This window comes from Mixophyes fleayi, chromosome 12 (genome assembly GCF_038048845.1).
Source record: "Mixophyes fleayi isolate aMixFle1 chromosome 12, aMixFle1.hap1, whole genome shotgun sequence".
In the NCBI taxonomy this organism is placed as follows: Eukaryota; Metazoa; Chordata; class Amphibia; order Anura; family Limnodynastidae; genus Mixophyes; species Mixophyes fleayi.
Genome location: NC_134413.1, coordinates 35722809 through 35745737, shown reverse-complemented (window position 1 = coordinate 35745737; position 22929 = coordinate 35722809). Strand labels below are relative to the sequence as shown.

The 22929-nt window shown below is 40.9% G+C and overlaps 1 protein-coding gene across 1 annotated transcript in view; it reads left to right on the top strand.

Annotated features, from left to right (window-relative positions):
* The window catches only part of RYR3 (ryanodine receptor 3), a 467844-nt gene that overhangs the window by 191102 nt on the left and 253813 nt on the right, over positions 1-22929 (top strand). Inside the window, exons 19-28 of the mRNA XM_075193561.1 lie at positions 316-557; positions 4761-4953; positions 10550-10766; positions 12583-12687; positions 13080-13183; positions 16413-16496; positions 17478-17637; positions 20472-20619; positions 21556-21761; positions 22173-22347. Of these exons, the coding sequence (XP_075049662.1) occupies positions 316-557; positions 4761-4953; positions 10550-10766; positions 12583-12687; positions 13080-13183; positions 16413-16496; positions 17478-17637; positions 20472-20619; positions 21556-21761; positions 22173-22347 (1634 nt within the window). The remainder of the gene's footprint in view (positions 1-315; positions 558-4760; positions 4954-10549; positions 10767-12582; positions 12688-13079; positions 13184-16412; positions 16497-17477; positions 17638-20471; positions 20620-21555; positions 21762-22172; positions 22348-22929) is intronic.

Sequence of the window (22929 nt, the reverse complement as noted above, 5' to 3'; positions counted from 1 at the left end):
TAACATGTTGATTCTTTTGGGTATGATCTATGACTATATTTTCCACTTGTCTCTATAAGTACTGTACCTATTTGGTTCCTACATTAAAAGTAATCAGTACTGAATTTTAATCTTTGTGCTGTTTGTTGTCATTTGTTGCTGTGTGTTATGCTGATTTGTTCCTTAAAAGCTGCAGTGATGTGTGGGTAATCACTATGATCACTTCCAAAGTGCATCAATATAGTATTAGGGCAAATTTAGTTTTGTGAGATGCATCCTGCCCAAAGTCAGTATGTAATTCTGGTTGACCCTTTTGTTTCCCCCCTTGTTTTTCAGCATGAGACCAAATATCTTCCTGGGCGTAGCAGAGGGCTCAGCGCAATACAAGAAGTGGTATTTTGAGATGATCATCGATCAGGTAGATCCGTTTCTGACACCCGAGCCAACTCATCTGCGTGTTGGCTGGGCTTCCACTTCCGGTTATGCCCCTTATCCTGGCGGAGGGGAAGGATGGGGAGGCAATGGTGTGGGTGATGATCTTTTCTCCTATGGTTTTGATGGTCTCCACTTATGGTCTGGTAAGTGTACTCGTTTATTTTTTTTAGCACAAATAAACATGCTCCATCTGACTTTTGTACATAAAGAGCTAATGTTACATGAAAAATTTTTGGGGGGTATTCTGTAGATTAAGCACCTGTTCTCACACACTGCTGGCATTCACTGGAGGGACCAGCACAACAGCCCATTATAATGCCTCAACCACTGTCATACAATAATACCACTTTTGAGCAAGGTTCTTTTATAAAAAAGGGATCATATATGCTCTGTGTTACACACACTTCCTGGGTGGATCCAACAATGCATTAACTCATTACAAAACTAGGAAGACAACATACGGGGGTTCTATAAGACACTTTTTTGTTTAACCCTTTCTAGAAAGAAAACGCTAGAACCCCCCCAAAAAGTGCAATGCCTTTTTAAAGTGCTGCAGGAGTGTTTTATGAGATACTGTGCAATAGAACTTATTTTGGAAACCTCTCCAAATGATAGCAACAACTTTACTCATGGCGATGTACCTTTTGTAAAATAGTGTTGAATATTCTGAACAAGCGGACATAAAATAGCTTAATGAATAGTACTTAATTAATAAACTATTGATTATAAAAAAGCATAATTATTATGTACAATAAGACATGGCATAATTCAGAATCCTCCATACCTGACAAGTCACATATTTTGTGGCCTAAAGAAAAGGTGATATATGGGCATGTTTGAGAGGGTTTGTGTGGATCAGCACCTTGGTCTAATTTGCCCCAATTTTCTAATCTGGAATGTTAGGAGGTATGAGCATCTAAACTAGATAATATAAATTAAATGAAAATGTGGTATTCTGATTCGTAATGTAATGTCTGGTTTTGTTTGCAGTGTGTTGCATTTAGATATGATATGCCTTTCCAGATTTCTGTCTGTATGGTGTTAAAAATGTTCTGGTTTTGTTTTTATTTATAGTGAATGTATATGAATAATTTGTTGTGCTAAAAATTATCATAACTAGACAAGATTAGAAAAGCAATGACATGACAAACTAACAGCTGCAGACAAGTTATGTAAAATATTGTTCTGGGCATAACCAGTTACAGAGCCCTCAAACAGTCGGTACAGTTATTTTGTTGTTAGAAATTGTGTTACAGTAACAAGGCAACAGCAGATATTTAATAGGATATAACACATGATGCTGTCTTCATATATATTTTACAATTGGTGAAAATAGAATAAGCATCACATTAATGTCCAGTCATATGCATGCATTTATTGGTACATGTTATATTTTGTTCAGTCGGCAATATGCTGCTTCTCTTTGGGTATAAATGAAAACGAGTCACCACTGAGTTCAGAGATTAACACATTTGGAAGCTTGGAAGAGAACACCATCGCACATGTGCCAGTTGGAGGGATTTAAGCAGGGAGCTCTGTTCATAATACAACAAAAGCTAATTTCCTGCACATAATCCACAGTCTTTAAACACAACAGCTGTGTATAACTGGAAAACAGTCCGTCCACGATCTGTAAAATGACTAAGGGATTTAAAATATTAAACTTTACATTGTCATCAGACTACCTATGTGTCAGGAAAGAAAGGGGACATTAACCAGGCTTTCTACATACTGTCATTATTGCAGTGCCAAAAAGTTTACAGTGAACAGGCCCAATTACATAAGCCTTGGCCCAATGCTTTCTAACCTTGGCATCAAGCTTTAGCAAAGTACTGCTTGTTGGACCTCTAAGTGCTGATAAGCTGCTCATTTCCCCATTGTTAAGTTGACAACATCAAGACTGTCAGTTTTAGGCCCGGTTACAAGGACATGGGTCACCAGTTTCTAAAGGAATCTTTGCATCCCAGCCTGTCTCATGTTCCATATCATTATTCACACTTTGTTAATTTTAGATATATTACATCAGTTTTATTTTTGTTTCATTATTATTTGTACTTACATGTTAATGATAATAACTGTTTATAGACTAACTTTCACTTTGGTTTTTTTAAACTAAACTAACAGACCACACAAATATATATTTTGAGCACTTTCAATATATTATGCAGTGTATAAAATGCACATATCATAAGAAACATCTTAAACTAAACTAAGAAGTAAAAAAATACATTTACTAACATACATATAAATTCATAACACTAAATATATACATGCGCACATGGATACATACGGTGTGCAGATTATCTACTTTTGTGCTGGCATTTACCCCATGCCCTGGCCTTCTCTGTTCCCTTTGTTTGTGCATCTCTACCCCCCCTGTGTGTTGCTTCTCATATCCCCATTGGTGTGTCTCTCTCTCCTAGCAGTGGATGATCAGATCCACTAGTGGACTCCAGCCTCAGTAAGGCCCTTTTTTTGTAGAAAGCAGAGGTCACTACTGTAATTTTATTATACCAACTTTTCCATGACTGTGTAGGGAAGTGGCCCTCTTTATATTGTGTATAGGTTGTTAAAATACTCTCTGTGTTGCATATGGTTACTAGAATTCTTGCTGTATTGTATACAGGTTATTAGAATGCTCTCTGTATTGCAAATAGGTTACTAGAATTCTCTCTGTATTGAATAGTGGTCACCAGAATGCAATCTATTGGTCTTTTTATAGCTATTTGAAATATTATTTTTTCATAAATTTCATTTGCTGTGTTATACTTATCCACATGACTTTATGTGTGGGCACTGCTGGACACATTGGGCCTGATTCAGACAAAAAATGAATAAGTTTTCTCCAGGACAAAACCATGTTACAATGCAAGGGGGGGTGCAAATTAGTTTATTATTTTGCACATAAGATATATACTGTCTGTTTTTTAATGTAGCACACAAATAATTGATAGCTTATTTGTACACTGAAATTTAAAGTTGATCTAGGACATGCCCTACCTCAATTATAAATCTGTCCACACATTTTAAATTTACTTCCCCCTCCAAAACAACATGGTTTTGCCAAGGTTCGAAATTACTCATTTTTTTTTGGCTTTCCTCACCTTAATGAATCAGGCTCATTTTGGGCAGTGGGCAAAGGGTGTATGTGGGCACTGTTGGAAACAATGTGGATCTGGCACTGTTCAGCATATTGTGTATGTAGGCACTGCTGGGCACAATAAGTTTGTGAGAGCTAATGGATACAGTGGGTATGTGAGGACTGTTGAGCCCAATATTTGTGTAGTCTCTGATGGTCACGAGCTGCATGCACAATGATTAAAGGGGTGTTGTAGTGTGTATATAAAAAATAGGGATGCACTATGCACAACCCTTTTTATAAACTCAAGGGTTGGCCCTCACAGTAAATGTCCTCTGGTTGGCCCAATGCACCCTAGCCCAGCACCACTCCACTCACTTGTTTCCTGTCTTTGAACATTTGTGTACTTCTTTCTACCCTCTGTTTGTTACATGTAATGTTACAGCTCTTTCTTCCCCATGTATGTTGCTTTTCTCCTCTATGTTTTATATCCATGTCTTTCTCTTTGTTGCATCTCTCTTTTCCAATGATGGTTGTCTCTCCCACTGCTTGTTGCACCTCATTCCCTTTGTTTGACCTCTCTCTTCCCATGTGTGTTGCTTCTCTTTTCCCATTTGTGTTTCTTTCACTTAGAGTTAGCCCCCTACAACACTCGTGGCCCATCCTCAGATAGGCCATTTACTGGTTTGAGGATTGGTAGAGCGAAAGTATAGAGCAGTACAGCACCACTCTGTCCTTTTGCTCACATTAATATAGTTGTACTGGGAAGTGGTCATGATATTTAGATCGTTCCTGGAATTCTGATTGTCCCATGGCTCCTCTCAACTCCCCATTACCCCAACCCCTGTGCTTTGCATACATACCACCACAAATATGAGTTGTGCAGAAGAGACATCACTACTCAGCTTATCCCTAGCACTTATTGCAACATTTGTGTATTTAAAATTAAATGAAAAGTGTATTATCATATTTGTCAAATTGTGACTTTGTAGGAAGTGCACAATTCAAAACGTCTCATTCTGTTCTCACTGTGACGCATTCAACAAATACTCTTTGCCCTGCTTTTAGCATTGACGTATAAGGCAGAGATTAAGCTAATTGCTTTGTATGTTGACTCATAGAAGAGCAGGATGATTTTGAAGCTACCAAATTGCCTTATTTACTATATATTTTGTATCACTGTATATGACTTGGCTTTCAATAGATAAGTAAAAAATGATGTACTGTAATGACCTCCTTACTATTGTTTTATCATTGCTGTACATAGGTCGGGTACCCAGAGCAGTGGCTTCAAGCAACCAGCATTTACTGGCTTCTGATGATGTGGTCAGCTGCTGTTTGGACTTAGGAGTGCCCAGTATTTCCTTTCGCATTAATGGGCAGCCGGTCCAGGGCATGTTTGAAAACTTTAACACAGAAGGTCTCTTTTTCCCAGTTGTAAGCTTCTCTGCTGGGGTCAAGTGAGTAATATATTTCCTAGGTGTTGTGTTTTTCACACATTTGTGCCGCACAGTTACCAACATATTAAAATAATTTTCTGCACACTATACTGCTGAGTAGATGCGTCAAAGCATGTTACTTGTGATGCTGTCTTGGCAGACCTTGGAGTACTGCAGTTACTATAAAGTCATGTTTACAGAACTTGCTTTTTGTACTTTAAGTACTATAATACCGTAAGTTTTATCTTAAAAGTCTAAACAATAAGAACAGATAGAAAGAAATGCAACTAACATAGAGAAAAGGATTAACTTTATGGTGCAGAATGGACATTTTCAGGGACAAGCACATACAGTGTCACTGCAGGAATTCAAATGGGGGAAAACTGGTTACCTCTGGTGGAAGCCAGGGGGAGGGTGGGGGCTTGATGACACCGCCGTGCCTGGAATGTGATAATGTCAACAAACTCCTCCCTCTCCTACAGACAATTCTAAAGAGCCAGGGGTTGGGATGAGGGCACTTAAAGTCCTGAAACCCACTTAGCCAAGGGTACCCCATACCCCAACCTGGTTTCAATAAATTCAGGGGTAACCTCATTAGAAAGAGGAGAGTCTCCTCTTTCAAATGAAATGGCCCCTTAGTAGTTATTGTTTGTTTTACGTACGTAATCAGAAAATAATACCCTACACTGCAGAAAACATTAAGGAGCCACATATGTGGTTATGGTTTTGTGATGTCTTAACTGACTCCAAAAAACCAGTCATTTGAAAAAGGATAGTCCTCTCTTTCAAATGATATGGACTAGAAATGACGTCATTTTAGTACCCAGAAGTCCCCCTGACAGCCTGCAACGCACCGGAGACACCGCTGGCTGAAAATAAGTTAAGTAAACATTTCTTATGTATTTTTTTTTAATTAAAATCTTTTTTAACACTTTTTTTTTTCTAAAACCCGGGTCGGACAGGTGCAGTATTAACCTGCTCGACCCGGGAATCTTGTGATCTTTACTGCCCTGTGCCCCAGCAATATCCCGGGTTAACTACCCGGGATATTGCAGTGGTATAAGTCAGGGTTCTACTCCTCGATCTCCCCTATCCTGGCTGTCAGTGAACACAGGAGTAACTTCATTTGATGCATTAGGTAAACTATTTTAAACATGGGCTACTCCTATTATTCCTACACATTTTTATGCATTTCATTCAAAATAGCAAAAAATTCATAAAAGATGCATTTTCATTTTTGAGTAGAGATTTTATTATGAAAACCAATGAGTAGAAACCTTCTCTTTGATGTTTTGGAAAGGTGGATTGAAGCAAGTACCACAAAGTATTTCTTGATGATGTTTAGAAAACAAAATACAAACATTTGCTTTTTGTTTGTATGCGTAAGCAAACTAATGGTATTTTCTGAAAACTCTTCTGGAAAACAAAACAAGGTATAATTTGTGTGGGTACTGCATAAACAAAATACTGATATTGATGTTGGAATGTAACCAGCCCAAAGAGGGGTGAGTAATGCCTCAGCAAGGGGTTAATACACTGGTGAGTGACATTGTGTTATACAGTATATGGTCTGTGCACTTGTGGTCTATTTTCCATCAGGTACAATATAATAAAGAAGGTTACCTGATGGAAAACAGGACAAAAAGCGCACAAACTTACATTTATATGCAGCATGATTTAATGTACCATGTCGTTATTTGAGCAAAATGGCTGGATGGTAGATCCAATAGGACACCAGTACCCCAATTACCACCTATTCCGATCAATATCCAATATCTAATAGATCCCTCTCAGGTGTTCATGATTGGCAGCCTTTTCAGGCCCGTACACACTGCATTTTGCCACAAAGTAGGCCTAATTGGCCATCAATATTGCAGTGTGTATGGGCACCTGAAATGCCTACGTTTGGTGTAGCTCCTCATTGTTGTTGTCATTACAACTTTTGTCCCTCAATCATTTTCGTTATGTGGAAAACAGTATGTTTGAAGAAGGCTAGTAAAGTGACTGCAGCAAGCACATGTCGGCTAGTTAGACCCAACTGCTGTGGCCTATAATCAAACTGGGCCTGAGTCATTAAGGAGAGCAAAGCAGAAAAAAGGAGTAACTTTGCACCTGGGCAAAACCATGTTGTATTGGAGGGAGAAATAAATTTAAAATGTAGGGACATATCTATAGTTGTGGTAGGTCGTGTCCTAGATCATCTTTACATTTCAGTGTAAAAATAAAGCTATCAAGTATTTGTGTGCTACATGAAAAAACAGCCTGTCCTGCTCAGTCCAGTGGTGGTGTCCTGTGCTTTGTCCTGCTCAGTCCAGTGGTGCTGTCCTGTGCTCTGTCCTGCTCAGTCCAGTGGTGGTGCTGCCATTATTCCAGTGGTGCTGTCCTGTGTCTAGTACAGTGGTACTGCTATAGAAGTTCACTGATCCTGCAGTATAAATCCATTGGTACTGCAATATAATAACTACGTTCACTGATCCTGCAGTATAAGTCCATTGGTACTGCAATATAATAACTACGTTCACTGATCCTGCCGTATAAGTCCAGTGGTACTGCTATATAAGTTCACTGATCCTACCTCGGTGCAACCTTTTGGCCTAAAAACTATATTGTGAGGTGTTCAGAATAGACTGGAAATGAGTGGAAATGAATGTTATTGAGGTTAATAATAGCGTAGGAGTGAAAAAAAAACAAAAATCTGGATTTTAGCAGTTTTTCTGCTTTTTTGAGGGGAGTGTTTTGGCAAAACCCATTAGAACCCAAAACACGAAAAGTGGCTGGTGCACATCCCTATAATATAGGTGAGACCGTTTACAATCCAGAACACATGTGGAGGACATGCAGGGCTGCCAAGAGGAATTCAGGGCCCCGGTACAACAAATTCATGGGGGCCCCCCTTATGGTTGAGTAAGCAAAAAAAAAATTCAGTGGTGTGGTCACACAATTGGGGCGTGACAATGCGCCATTGGGCGTGGCTAGCACATCAAAATCACTAGGTCCTGAATTCACCAGAGCGTGACATTTGTCCAAGCACTCCTGACTTTCAGGACATCTAGCATCTAGTATAGGAAGAATGCAGTGTGTACAGAAAGAGTTCAGTCTTGGCCTGCGCCCACTGGGTGTTAGGAACTCCCAAGCCAGTACAGTGAAACTCGGGACTACTCTGAAGGCCCAGTGTTCGCTGGAGCCCCTAGTGGTGGGGACAGACTTGGCTGCGGGCCGACCGAGGGTCGAGTAACATATACTGACTTAAAGGAGCACCCAGGAGTGCAATTGATTGGCGGGCTGTAGCGAAGAACGAATCCGAGGTCAAAGGTCACTAGCACAGGTACAAAATCCAGGGACAAGCGAAGGGTCAGACACACAGGCAAAGAAGCAAAATCCGGAGTCCAGGCAAAAAGGTCAGGGTCAGAAGCGAGGGTTCAAAGGTCCAGGAACAAGCAAAGGTCAAAACACGGGTAGTCAATCCAAGGTAGCAATAACCAACAGATAGAACAAGCAGGCAGCAGAACTGAGGACAGAACGCTATAACCGGCAGTGAGGCTGCAGACCTCACTGCCTTAAATACCAGTAGCAGCCAATCAGAGCCTAGCTCTGAAATCACATGGGCAGGCTCAAACCTACCACATAAATCAGCCCACAGGCTTGTGGGCGCTTCTGCGCATGCGCCCAGCTGTCCCCGGCTGCCGGGACGCAGCGCCCCTGTAGTTAGTGTCCGACCGTTGCCCTGGCAACGGTCGGGTAAAGGCAGGAAGTGACGTCCCGGTCACCATAGCGACGACCGGGACGCCTACAGGAACCAGGTGAGAGTCGCGGCGGTGCCCGCGGCCGCCGCGACTGCGAACACTGGGCTCACCAAACACTCATCAAAAATTGGCATTGTCCCTACTAGAATCACAACATTTCACACACATTATGCTGCTCTGTCCTACCTATCCTACCTGTTCTTCTCACTTTTACCACATGTGGCTGCTGGTTTCTTTAGTTGCGGCTTGTCCAAATCCTGGAATGTTGGAGGACCTATTTGGGAAAAAAAAATGGCTACATTTAGAAAATTACAGCCAGCCCCACCGTTAAATCAATAGCATCCATGATTAATAATTAGGCCTTCCTCCAGCCCCAACATTAAAATAGTATTCCCATTACCCCACAAACAAAATAGCAACCATTAATTAGCCACCATCTACCTCACACACACTACATTGCCAAAAGCCCCGTGCCATCACACACACATTACTGTGCCCCTTTATCATCGCCACGCTATGCCCCCTTATGATCACACTGCGCCCTCCATGCTGCCTTTGCCCCTTTCTTCATCCCCCTGTGCCATGCTGCCTTTGCCCCCTCCTTTCTTTATCCCCCTGTGCCATGCTGCCTTTGTCCCTCTTTTCTTTATCCTCCTGTGATATGCTGCCTTTGTCCCTCCTTTCTTTAACCCCCGTGCCATGCTGCTTTTGTCCCTCTTTTCTTTATCCCCCTGTGCCATGCTGCTTTTGTCCCTCTTTTCTTTAACCCCCTGTGCCATGCTGCTTTTGTCCCTCTTTTCTTTAACCCCCTGTGCCATGCTGCTTTTGTCCCTCTTTTCTTTAACCCCCTGTGCCATGCTGCTTTTGTCCCTCCTTTCTTTAACCCCCTGTGCCATGCTGCTTTTGTCCCTCCTTTCTTTAACCCCCTGTGCCTATCTGCGTTTCTCCTTCCTTTCTTTAACCCCCTGTGCCTCTCTGCGTTTCTCCTTCCTTTCTTTAACCCCCTGTGCCTCTCTGCGTTTCTCCTTCCTTTCTTTAACCCCCTGTGCCTCTCTGCGTTTTTCCTTCCTTTCTTTAACCCCCTGTGCTGCTTTCTTTCAACTTTATTTTCTTTTCCTCTCTCTTCTGTCTTCTTCTGTGCGCGGCTCTTCACTGGATGTCGGGCCCGACATTCATTGCAAACAGAGAGTGGTAGAGGGACGCCAGCGCAGCGATCATGTGAGTATTTCTATACACACGATCGCGGCGCCGCCGCCACATCCCCCCCTCCCCGGAAAAAAACAAAACAACACATTTGAAAAAAAAAAGTTAAAAAAAAAAAAAAAGATTCAGAGTGAGGGCCCGGGTAATTAGTACCCGCTCTCCCCCCCCCCCCCTTCCCCTTTCGGCAGTACTGAGGACATGTGCAAAAACTGTTTCTTCATTAGTCAAATCAAAATGTAAACTAGTGACACTTGAAACAGAGGCAGAACCCATGTCCATGTAGTGTCATGAGTTATGTAACACATAAAGATGGCTCTGGCAAGCGTTATTTTAAAATAGAAAGCTGTAAATAATGAATGTAGTGATTTAAATGTGTTCATAGGCAATTTAGTTGAAGTAGTAGATCATAAACTGGCAAAATGTTCTGCAAAGCTTCTACATAGATAGATGTTAAATGAATGAGGCAAATGTATGCACCAAGCGGTTCAATAGGCATTTGTGCGTTTAGTAATGTGTTGTGCCTCCATTGTTTTGTGTTTGGAAATTCAATCCCGTGTCCCTTTAAGCCAATATCAAATCTAGCATTACTAGCATTCTGAACTATTGCTTTGTGTTCATACTGCAGATTCCTATACTACATGTCCATGACTTTTTTATATGTGATATTTTAGGGTTCGCTTTCTTCTTGGAGGTCGCCATGGTGAGTTCAAGTTTTTACCACCTGCTGGCTATGCGCCATGCTATGAGGCCTTGTTACCAAAAGAGAAGATGAGAGTGGAGCCTGTGAAGGAGTACAAAAGGGATTGTGAAGGAGTTCGTGATTTGTTGGGTACAACACACTTTCTGTCACAAGCCTCGTTCATCCCATGCCCCATTGATACCAGCCAGGTATAAGCCATTTAACATTTGACTAGAACTGATAGTTCACAATTATATGCTTCCAAAAGTGTGAAATCTACTTATTTAAGACAATATATAAAACAGTGCTTGATTTAGCAGTACCCAATCATTATTGTTTTACAAACAAGCTGAGTGTTCTTAGATGCATACAGTGTACCTTATACTTAATCCTTTATATACAATGAACTTCACACTCTGAGTGAAGAAAGGTGCCTGCCCATACATAGGTGAAAAGTGACTTGTTAATTATTAGAGTGTGTACTGACATTACTGACATCTATCACACCTAAAAATGTTGACAAATGCAAGTTGTAAAGAACCTTACATTTTCAGGATGTGTTTAAAATATATACAGTAAAGCTACATATATTAAGTGGTAGTTATAACAAGACAGTATTATGAAGGTTACTAGATAGGTTATACTGTGACAGGCTCTTGTTTATTTTGTACAGGCTATTGAAATTGGCTTCTGAGCTCTCTTTCAATTTGTCACTTTCCTAGGTGAACCATGGGAAAGGAAGAGAGCTGTCCCTCTCATAGTTCTTCTGGTAGAGGGACAGAGGCTGTTAGGATACTGAGCAGAAATCTGTTGCTTTACCAATATCTCTGCTCTCCCCTAGCAGTTACTCAGTACAGGGCCGTCTTTCCCATTGGGCACAATGGGCAGGTGCCCGGGGGCCCTGCAGCCCAGGGGGGCCCGTCGGAGGCAGCAAAAAAAAAAAAACCTGAAAAAAAGAACAAAATACTTACCTTGCGGTCAGCTGGCGATCCGGCTCCCTCCATGGTCTCCTCCTCCGTGCGGCGCTCACAGTGCATGTCGGGCGTGATGTCATCACGCCCGCCCGACATCCATTGCGGAGCGCGACGGAGGAGGAGACCATGGAGGGAGCCGGATCGCCAGCTGACCGCAAGGTAAGTATTTTGTTCTTTTTTTCAGGTTTTTTTTTTTTTGCTGCCTCCGACGGGCCCTCCTGGGCTGCAGGGCCCATATATATAATAATTATTTTATTTTTTTTGTATATATAGGGCCCCGGTGCACTGCTGTGCCCGGGGGCCCAAGATGTTCTTAAGAGGGCCCTGACTCAGTAGTGCACTGGCTGCTAATAGCATGCTAGCTGGCTCCATTAGCATGCTAAACAGACCAACTTGCATGGTAGTTGCTGGAGCGATGGAGCTCTTCTCCTGTGTGTGGGCAGGGGAGTCTTTTTTGCTTTAGGCATTTCAGAGCCTGTGCTTAAGAAAAGAGTAGTCAGGGTGTGGCTGGCAAATTTTAGCCCAAGGGCGAGACTTGATTTAGCAGCCTATTAGGAACATTTTAAAGGAAAAAAAAATGCAACTAGCCCAGTGACCCAGCCCAAAGTAGCCCACTATGGGAGCGGATGGGGGGAGGGGGGGGGGTAGATGCCCACCAGCCCAGCTAACCCCTGAGAGTAGTTGGGGAATAGATCCCAACACGTAAGTCCCCGGCAGCGAAACAGGGGGCGTGGTTATGCCCCTCCCCATCATTCCCACCAGCGGGACAAACATTTCCCCCGGCAGGACAACGGGACAGAGCCCTGAAATTGGGACTATTGGCAGGTGTGATTGTGGTGATATGTCCTCTGTAATCCATTACATCAACTTATATGCACTGCATAGTGCCCTCGTACATTATTTATTTTCAAAAGTGAAATGAAGTACTTGTGGTTATACTGTTATGAAGGTTCCGTATTTCAATCCTAACACCACAGATTTGTTAATAGCTAATTTGTAGAAAAGCTACATATGTCATAATGCTAAATAAGAATCTGTGCATCCTTTGTAGATTGTTTTACCTCCTCATCTGGAGAAAATCCGAGACAAGCTAGCAGAAAATATTCATGAACTTTGGGGCATGAACAAAATTGAGCTTGGATGGATCTATGGAAAGGTACCACGATATTCTACTGTTTATTGTACTTACGAGTTACATAATGTATTTTTCTTCTAATATATTACTCTACTCTCATTTCTTTTTCAGTGTAGGATATATGGTAGATTTTATACAAGAAAAGTAATACTGGAAAATATGTAATTATATGATTATAAAAGTTTATAGGCACTTGTGTCCCTATGGAATATATATTTACATATTTTATGTGTTATGATTTGCTGTCTTATTACTGTACTTTTGTATTATTACAGTTTACTTTTAACGTAATATCTGTTAGTCAAAAAGCAAACATAAAAGTTTGTGAACTACATATAGTAAGAATAGGAGTGAACTAAAAAAGAAAATTATTTACAAAAATTGCAGATCTTAGTAAATTTAACTCATTGTAGGTGCGAGATGACAACAAACGTCAGCATCCATGTTTGGTAGAATTCGCTAAGTTGCCCGAAACGGAGAAGAATTACAACCTGCAGATGTCCACTGAGACTTTGAAGTGAGTTTGAAGTCATGCTATAGACTTGCAGAATTTGTCTGTAGAATTGACATAATTGGGGTAGACCATTGATCGGGCAACTGCATTAGAATCACTACTCAGCAATACCTGCACTGAGACAGCTGCGGAGTAAAGAGCCTTGGGCCACTGTCCCTGCTAATGGTAATGACTTGGATATTATGCAATGCTACAAAAATCTGTTGTCCAAGGTTGTACTGGAGAGCATACTCTCAATGCACGTTTCAGAGTTGTTATTAGATTAAGCATTCATTTCTAGAGCATTCATCTTATAGAGAATACTGCTTATCACAGGTCATACAACATTAACAAGATTTGGCATTATGTGTTTAGGGGTGCAGTTTTGCCACTTTGCCTTTTTTGTTTCAAGACACCTTGTTCCATCATTGTGATATTTCTTTTTACTACCGTTTAGATGGTGCAAGTCATCAATTTATTCTGTTGGTGACAGGAGAAACACCCATATTAAAGAAACATGAAACTGCACCAGAATCTGGGCTTCTTTAAATATCTGCTCACTGTGTAATGTCCATAGAAAAGAAACATGCTTCTGTTATAATTACCTGAAAGAATTAGTGATGGTAAAGTTATTGGTTATGGTTATGATTATGTTACAAACATAAATTTTCGCTTTCATGGTTATCCTTTTTTATTGTAACCATTTTGTTAAACTAACAAAAACAAGAAACTACTAAACATTACAATATTCAAACTAAATTGGTCAGTGTTTTATATTTTCTTGTAAATAGGATCTCAGTGATGGTTGACATTTGTTGGCACTGGGGGACAAGTTGAAGGTAGTGGCCTATGATACTCTAGTGCCAGATACATATATAAGAATTGGAGCTTGTATCTTCCTGCAGGAAAGTCATGACTGTGATGATTTCCTGACTACACAGTGCAGTGTTGATAGTACAATGTGGATGCAACTTGAACACTCTGGGCCTGAGCCGCCATCAAGGCAATGCCTATTTTGAACGTATCATACTCAACATCACTGTGCGCATGCCCATAACTGGGACATACGCCGTAAACACAGCACTAGCCGCTGCGTATGTGTACACAACATACAGTTACTACTACTATAGTGAACAATTTCGGGAAGTGAACGGGCGGGGAAGGGGCATTTGGCTGTAGTCCATTTACAGTGAGCGCGTACTAAACTCAAGCACCTGCAGCCCCGTCTGAATCGAGCTCTGAGTGTCTCAAAGTTGCTTGTTTTTCTGCCCCATCTCATGCACCAGCTACAGGGTTAATCTCTAAGTCCTGGGTCCTAGTGATGTCAGTATAGTATGCATGTTATAACATGTGTCTTCAATCAGGAGCAACTGCAAAGCAGACATTAAGGATAGTCTAATAAATGATTTTCCAAGGGGGGAAAAGCTATAAAAAAAAACTTTTTAAAAAAAATATTCAATTTACCAATTTATAGATAATATAAATGATTATATTTTACTGACAGGTAACATTAATTACTTAATATTTTTTTATTCTGTGCGTTCTTTTGAGATTTTTATATTCCACATAGGTATTGTATGTATCCTGCAGTGCCTGGTCTAGTAGGGCTGAGTAAACCTACACCCGTAGTCCTCACCACATGTATCTTTAGATCCATTCCTTGGTGACTTTGGGAGTACAGAGAGTGGATTTACATGCGGTTTATAACACGATGCGCTCAGTATGCGTGCCGTAATGACTCAGGTCCTCGGTGTGCACTGCCATACCTTTTTAGTGGCTGTAATAATATGATAGGCGTTGTACTTCAGCAGCAGCTGGACAACTAGTTGTTGGCTACTATAAGTAAAGTAGATGACCTGCATAATTCTTTATTTTGTTAAGCTTATTCCACATTTATGTTAGCCAAGCATACTTTGCAACATAATGGGGGACTTTGATGAGAACTGTTCTTCAGGTAACAATAGAAAAGGTGGTGATGTCTATAGCAATCAATCAGACATTTGATTTCATCTTCTGAACTCAATGTTTTTACTCTTTACTGTTTTATCTCTTCTCATGTTTTCCTTGCGTTACATAGAAATGCAAGGAGAAGATTAGAGGCGATTTGTTCACGTATTGGCTGGCAATATGCATAGCTGGACATTGCAACGATGTCCAGTGACATCTCACAGCCAATTGAATCTCTCCCTTAGAATCTGATTTGTTGGTTGTTAAGGGAAGCACCACCTTTCTTATACAGCTATCTGCAATGTTGCCCAATATATTTAACAGAATGATGTCTGTGATATTGATCATCTAGCTGGGTAATATGCATCTCCCTTCACTACCATGTCATAACTGCTCCTGAGTCTGATAACAATGGTCAAGGCTCAGGGTTGGAATAAGGGAGACCAGCATTGACTGTTGCTGTTATGTGTCCTCTCTCTTCTGTTCCCAATGTTTCTCATCTGTATAAAACAAATATCTGTGTTCTTCCAGTAGATGATAATGATCATGGATGTCTTTGTGTTGCCACTATAGTCCTGATTCTGAATATTTGTCTTTGCTTTAAAGCAGGGGTAGGCAACCTGCGGCTCTCCAGGTGTTGTGAAACTACAAATCCCAGCATGCCTTGCCACCTATCTGCTGGTTATCTACTGGCAAAGCATGCTGGGACTTGTAGTTTCACAACACCTGGAGAGCCGCAGGTTGCCTACCCCTGCTAAAGTATGTTGTACACCTCTTGGCTCAGTCATGTGTTTAAACAACAACTGATGTTTTTGAGTTCAGGCAAGTTATGCCTCTCCAGTTATTATTCAATTACATCTCCCAGCATGCTCAGCAGCTGACATATCATGTTAGAGCAGCAAGATTTAAGGTCACAGTTAATTTGTGCATCTTCTAAAATACTTTTAAGAATATAGTGATGAAACAAATGTGAAGTTTATTGTTCTGCTGAATACTGAATCATTTTACAAATATTTGTGAAAATATCCAAATGTAACCCTTAGTTGCATATTAAGTTGCTAGAAGAGGGGAGGTAATTATGAAATATTTTCTGTAAATGTAGCTGTCAGAAACCAATAATCTGTACGTCCGGTCCACAAAAGTAGCAGGAAAGTGTGAGATTTGTTACCACCTTCATGGCAATTTTGTTTGTGTTTTTCTATTTTTTTATTTGATGATTGCTTCTTATTGACTGGCTAACATAATATTATTATGTGCATGTTATTTGTAAAACTTTGTATTTTAACATTAATATTTCTCTTCATAGAACTTTGCTGGCTCTGGGTTGTCTCATTGTTCATTCAAACCAAACAGCTGAAGAAAATTTGAAAAAAGTAAAACTCCCCAAAAAGTATGTAGATCAAACTACTGTTTTCCTAACTGACAATTCTCATATGTTCCAGCTTAACCATGTATGAAGCGGAGAACTGATACAATAGGAAAGGTGTAAAATTCGCACTTTTGGGAACTGTCTAACTGTCTCTGCAAAAATGCAAGGGTCCCAAAGGTGGCTCTTTGAAAGTGTAGAACACTCCCAAGTTGCTGCACCTACAGAGCACTTGTAAAAAGCACTTCATTTTGCAGGAGGAAAGGCACTAACCTGGGAACACCCCCCCCAATGTGCATTCTCTATCCCTTGAATAAATATTTAATCTCACAATCACTTTTCCAATGTGTGCACAATAGATGGGGTATTGATGTTCTTGGCCAGCATTTAGCCAGGGACACCCCAAACCACGCAGCTTCCTCCGTCAAATGGAACCCCACAGTCAATCAGTCCATCCTGACACATTACTCCATGGGCTTCCCATAAAAACAGGTGCATTTCTGCAAAAATAATCACATAATGACACAAATCAGCATTTGTGTAGCTTTGTAGATGACCCTTTTTGTATTTTGTTCTTGATGAATACTGTAAGGTGGCGATTCTGTGCTAGTAATTTGACAGTTTGTCTCCATCTACTGGTGGATCGTGTGTTTAAAGAAAAATCAGTTTTTAGTTTTGTGTACATAAATGAAGCTTTGTTATTTTAAATTAAATTGTTGCTAATTAAACTCGCCTATTCTCTGGAATGAGAATACTTGCTAGGTGGCTTAAGTAAAACTGGGTTTTGGCTAAACGCAATCAAATTTCAGACGATAACCGTTTAATTTTTCGAGATCCCCTGTTGGGGAGCCTTCACTTTTTCAACTACTTATGCTCCTTGGCGAGGATTTCAGTTCCTTTACACAGTATGGAGCAGCCATCCACAGGAACATTTCTGCAGGAAGGTATTTGTATGAAATCTAGTTCCTAGTTGCAAACTCTCAAACTCATATTATCTTATTACAGTTACATGATGTCCAATGGCTACAAACCTGCCCCTTTGGACCTCTCTGATGTAAAATTGTTGCCAGCCCAAGAAGTTCTAGTTGATAAACTTGCCGAGAATGCACACAATGTCTGGGCAAAAGATAGAATAAAACAAGGATGGACCTATGGCATTCAGCAGGTAAGCACACCCAAGAGCTGATGTATACGGAAATAACATTGTAATACTGTATTGCTGATAATGTGCTTCTGTGAATATTTATGTATAGAAGTCTCTAGTACTGATTCCTGACGAATAAGTGTTTGTTGTTTATAGGGGCAGGTTGGGAACTCTGTCTTCACCAGCAGTACAGTATAAAGCAGGACAGACCTCCCAACTGTCCATGCAGTCATACCAAATCCTGACTAAGCGAGACCGTCACCCAGATTTTGGACTGCCCCACTGGATCCAAGGCAGTTGGCAGAGCCGCTCTTTCCTACCTGTTCTTGTCACTTTCACCACCTGCTGCTGGTGTCTTTAGAACAGTTGATGTTTGTCTGAATCTCGGAATGTTAGGGGCCCTATTTGTAAAAAATAGTGGGTTCATGAAATTTAGAAAGCTCCAACTTTACCTTACCTTAAATTAATAGGGCCCACTAATAAATAAAATAGCCCCACCATCAACCAACAAATAATTTAATAGCACCCACCATTAAATAATTAGCTCCGGCCTACATTAATAGCCTACCTCCCACCCAAATTACAGTAGAGTCTCCCCACGGCAATAAATTAATAGCATTTATGTTTAAAAAACATACCTATTTCCTGCAACCATCACTGAATTAAATAATTCATATTCATATTTAATAAATAGACCTCATTCTGGCCAAACAGCCCCACATTCAATTAATCGCTCCCATACCACCCCAGGATTAAGTTAAAGTCCTATAATTCCATGTTCAATGAATAACCCTACTATTAAATTGCCCCACCAATAAATATAATTACCCCACCATCACCCCACAAATAAAATAGGCCCCATAACAGAATTAGCTCCCACCTACACTCCACCATAAAATGAATAGCCTACCTCACACCCACATTATATTAAGACCCTCCCCCACTCACTTCCCTCACACATTATAGTACCATAGCAGCCCCCCTTCCCTCACATAGTATAATAGCATAGCAGCCCACCCTCCCTCACATAATATAGTAGCATAGCAGCCCCCCCCTCCCTTACATAATATAGTAGCATAGCAGCCCTCCCTCCCTCACACAGTATAGTAGCATAGCAGCCTCTTTCCCTTGCATAGTATAGTATCATAGCAGCATCTCCTTCCTTCACACAGTTAGTAGCCCCCCATTCCCTCACACAGCATAGCAGCCCTCCTTCCCTTGCCTAGTATAGTACCATAGCAACCTACCCCCTTCCTTCACACAGTATAGTAGCATAGCAGCCCCCTTCCCTTGCATAGTATAGTACCATAGCAGCCTCTCCTTCCTTCACACAGCATAGTAGCCCCCCATTCCCTCATACAGTATAGTAGCATAGCAGCCTCCCTCCCTCACATAGTATAGTAACTTAGCAGCACCCCCTTCCATCACACAGTATAGTAGCATAGCAGCCCCCCTTCCCTTGCATAGTATAGTACCATAGCCCCTCTCCTTCCTTCACACAGCGTAGTAGCCCCCCATTCCCTCACACAGTAAAGTAGCATAGCAGCTCCCCTTCCCTCACATAGTATAGCTGCCATCCTTCCCTCACTCAGAACAGTAGCATAGCAGCCTCCCTCCCTCACATAGTACAGTAACTTAGCAGCTCCCCCCTTCCCGCAATCTGTACAGTAGCATAGCAGCTCCCCTACCCCCTCATTTCACTGACCCTTGCATTGATCCACCCGCATTGTATTGAAGACTCCTCTCTCTGCATCATGCACACATGGGATGACACCTGTGATGTGGTGCTCATACTATATGACATATAGCTTTTATGGGAACTGGTGGGGGCCACACATGGGGTGGCAGGGGAGGAAGGGATGGATCATACTGTCTGCAGGCAAATGAAGGGAGTTGGCTGGTCCCGTAGGAGGGACCAGCCACCAACCACCACCCTGTCCCCCTGCTGGCACCCCTGCCAGCTGGGTCACAGATCAGGCTTTATACAGCAGTCTCTCAAAATAGATCAGGTGGTCTACAGTAGCCTCATTTACCACCGGTCTACTGGGAAAATTCCCAGTAAGCCCTATGACCAATCCGACACTGGTTGTTTAGTGACAGTCCTACATTCTTCATAGAGAGCTCTATTTCTGTCCATTGTTGCTCTTTATCCTACAAGGAACAGAGGTCAATTGCAGCTATTGTATAAAAAGGCCTGCAGGAAGAGTCCCTAGCAGGGTCTGGCTGCAAAATTTTAGCCCGGGAGGTGCGAGGCTCTGCCCAGGAGCCTATTAGGAACATTTTTAAAAAAAAAAAAATGTAAGTAGCCCAATGACCCAGCCCAAGGGATTGGCTTGGGAGGCAGATGCCCCCTTGCCCCCGAACCCAGCCAGATGCTGGTCCCTAGAAAGAGTTTTAAACAGAACTGTCAGTAATTACTTGTACTGACACTCTAGCCATAAATAAGTATACCTAATATAATCTAGTGTTTAATATCAATATCTACAATTTCACATGCTTCATTGTATGGGGTCTCTCCCACACAGAGGAATACCAATGTATCCTCCAAGAGCTCAGTGTGTATGACCTTCTCATTGACTGTTAGCAGCAACTGCCTGGTTTTGTACTGGAAAAAAGTTCTGCTAACCAAGCTAATCTTCTATTCAGTGACTGCATTCATGGAGCTGGTCTTGTAACTCCTGTGACAACTTATTTTCCGTGAATTTAAAGCAGAAACATAATAACACAGCACATTACCCATTAGAGTAAGCATAATTGTCTCCAGTAAGAAAATACATATCAATGGCGTGCACTTATAAACATTGTTTTCTAGGTTTGTGTTACTCTGCTTTGTTACTTTGTGGTGTTTTCTGTAGGATCTGAAGAATAAACGAAACCCTCGCTTGGTGCCATATGCTTTACTAGATGAACGGACTAAGAAGTCTAATAGAGACAGCCTACGTGAAGCTGTGAGAACATTTATTGGATATGGCTATAATATCGAGCCACCAGACCAAGAAATCAGTAAGAGCACTTCTTACTATTCATTAACTAAAATAAAGCATACAATCCAAGTCCATAGACAGTGCTGCAATCAGAAATTGCGGGAAACAGGCAGGGCTTCTACCCCCCCCCCCCCCCCCCCCCCTCCCTCCTTCTTGACCAGTTCTCCCTATGAGTGTTGTGCCAAAGCTGATATTCAAGCACAGAATTTTTAAAAGGCGTAATTTCAACTGTGGCTTTCACCAAAATATTTATATTATATGCATATACATTCTCCAAAAATATTACATATAGCCTATATAGAAAACATTATATATACATTTTAGTTCACACTTCAGAAAGGAATCTCTGCAAGGGCTATTGCCGCACAGAAAGTGGTTGTGAAACTGTTTCTCTTTGTTAATCTGGTTTAGAGGGATTCTGAACCCCGCTCCGAAATCATGTGCCGGCCTATGCAAGTCATGAATTCCAAACATTGGTCCAGTGCTTATTAGCTACATCTTCTTATGTTTGTAATATGTATGGAAAAATACATCTCATACAGGGGTACACAAGTGATTAGAGGATCAGAGGTCACAACATTTCCGATAGCACACTAATGCACAAAAGCTTTTGTAATTTATACTAAGAGAAATATTATCCCCTTAAAACACAAATTTTGATTTAGCATTGTTAGTGTGTTGAGCTGGAGTACTTGATTTGGAATCCTGCTCATTAAATGAAAAGCTTACATTAGTCAACATGTGAAGAATATATTTGGAGCAGAGAAATATACAGGTGGGGAGGGGCAAATATCATTACTGCACTGGTGTAGTGTTCTTTACTGAAATTACTTTTTATTATAAAGCTAGGAGAAAACACTTGGTCATCTTGTACATTTTCTTTAAGCTGGTGTAATGCTCCAGGGGCTCACCTTGTATTAGGTAAACTTTTTCTTTTTGCTATTATTTTCTGCAGCTGACCAAATGATGGAGCGAGTTGGCATTGACAAGATTCGCTTCTTCAGGGTAGAACAGACATATGCTGTCAAATCTGGGCAGTGGTATTTTGAGTTTGAAGTGGTGACTGGAGGTGACATACGGGTAGGCTGGGCCAGGCCTACCTGTAGACCGGATATTGAACTTGGGGCAGACGATCGGGCATTTGTTTTCGAAGGAAGTAGAGTAAGTGACTTCTACATAATTAAAAATATATATTTCAGACTGGAGCTACCAGCATAATTAGTGATTAAGTTCAAGGTTGTACTATGTTTTAATACTACTACTACATGGCAATACTAATACTACATGGCAAATTTGGTTTTCGCACTACTGATAAGTAGGTCAAATAAAAATTTGTGTTCACACAGCAATATATGTCACAAGGAATTGTTACATTAAAAAAACTTTGATAAACAGGCCCTTAGCATTTAATTTATTAAGGTCTTTACTGCCCTAGCTACGTGCTGTTAAGGCACGAAGTGTTGCCCCGATTCAGGCTGATATTGTAGCAGCAGGAGGATAGAAATTGAACTAGATAAAGTCTAACACAACATATCTATCACACAGAAGAACTAATGTAAATACTACTCACAGGGCCAGTGTTGGAACATGGGAAGCTCTTTCTTTGGCCGAAACTGGCAGCCAGGAGATGTGGTTGGATCCATGATTAACTTAGAAGACAAATCAATGATCTTCACATTAAATGGGGAACTTCTCATCACCAATCAAGGATCTGAGCTAGCATTTGCTGACTTTGAAATTGAGAACGGTAAGTAATGCAACTTACAAACCTATACATAATAGAACTAAAACTATATTTTAAATTATTTAAAAAAAATTGTGCAAACGTAAGAGACTGAAACTCATTGTTATGCAGTATCACTGACCGAGCTCTTTATATGACTCCTCCTTATCACAGAATGTCACGTACATAACCTTTTTTGCAGTAGTGATTTTCACAGTTCTTGGAAGAATTTGTGCAGAGATGTTACTTTTTAAGATTAAGGACTTTGGTGCAGACATTTACCTGTGTGATTAGCTTGTTTTACTGGTTGTATAGTGTTTAACTTTGCAGCCTGTGATCGTTTATTTTTTGTGTCTAAGCTCCGCTCAAAATGTAATATGAGGAGTATTTAAAAAGTGTTCATAAACTGTTCATCTGAACTAGACTTTGTAGAGAACTGAAATATCTGATTTTTTAAGTTCCTTTATTTGTCTATCAATGTTTGCAACGGAAAATAGATAATACTGCTAAAAGTGGATCAAGATATTTGATGTATGACTGTCACAATAGAACATTTTTATCAACAAAGTGTTCAGCGAGGTACAGTTTAGGAGCCGTTGTTTAGTA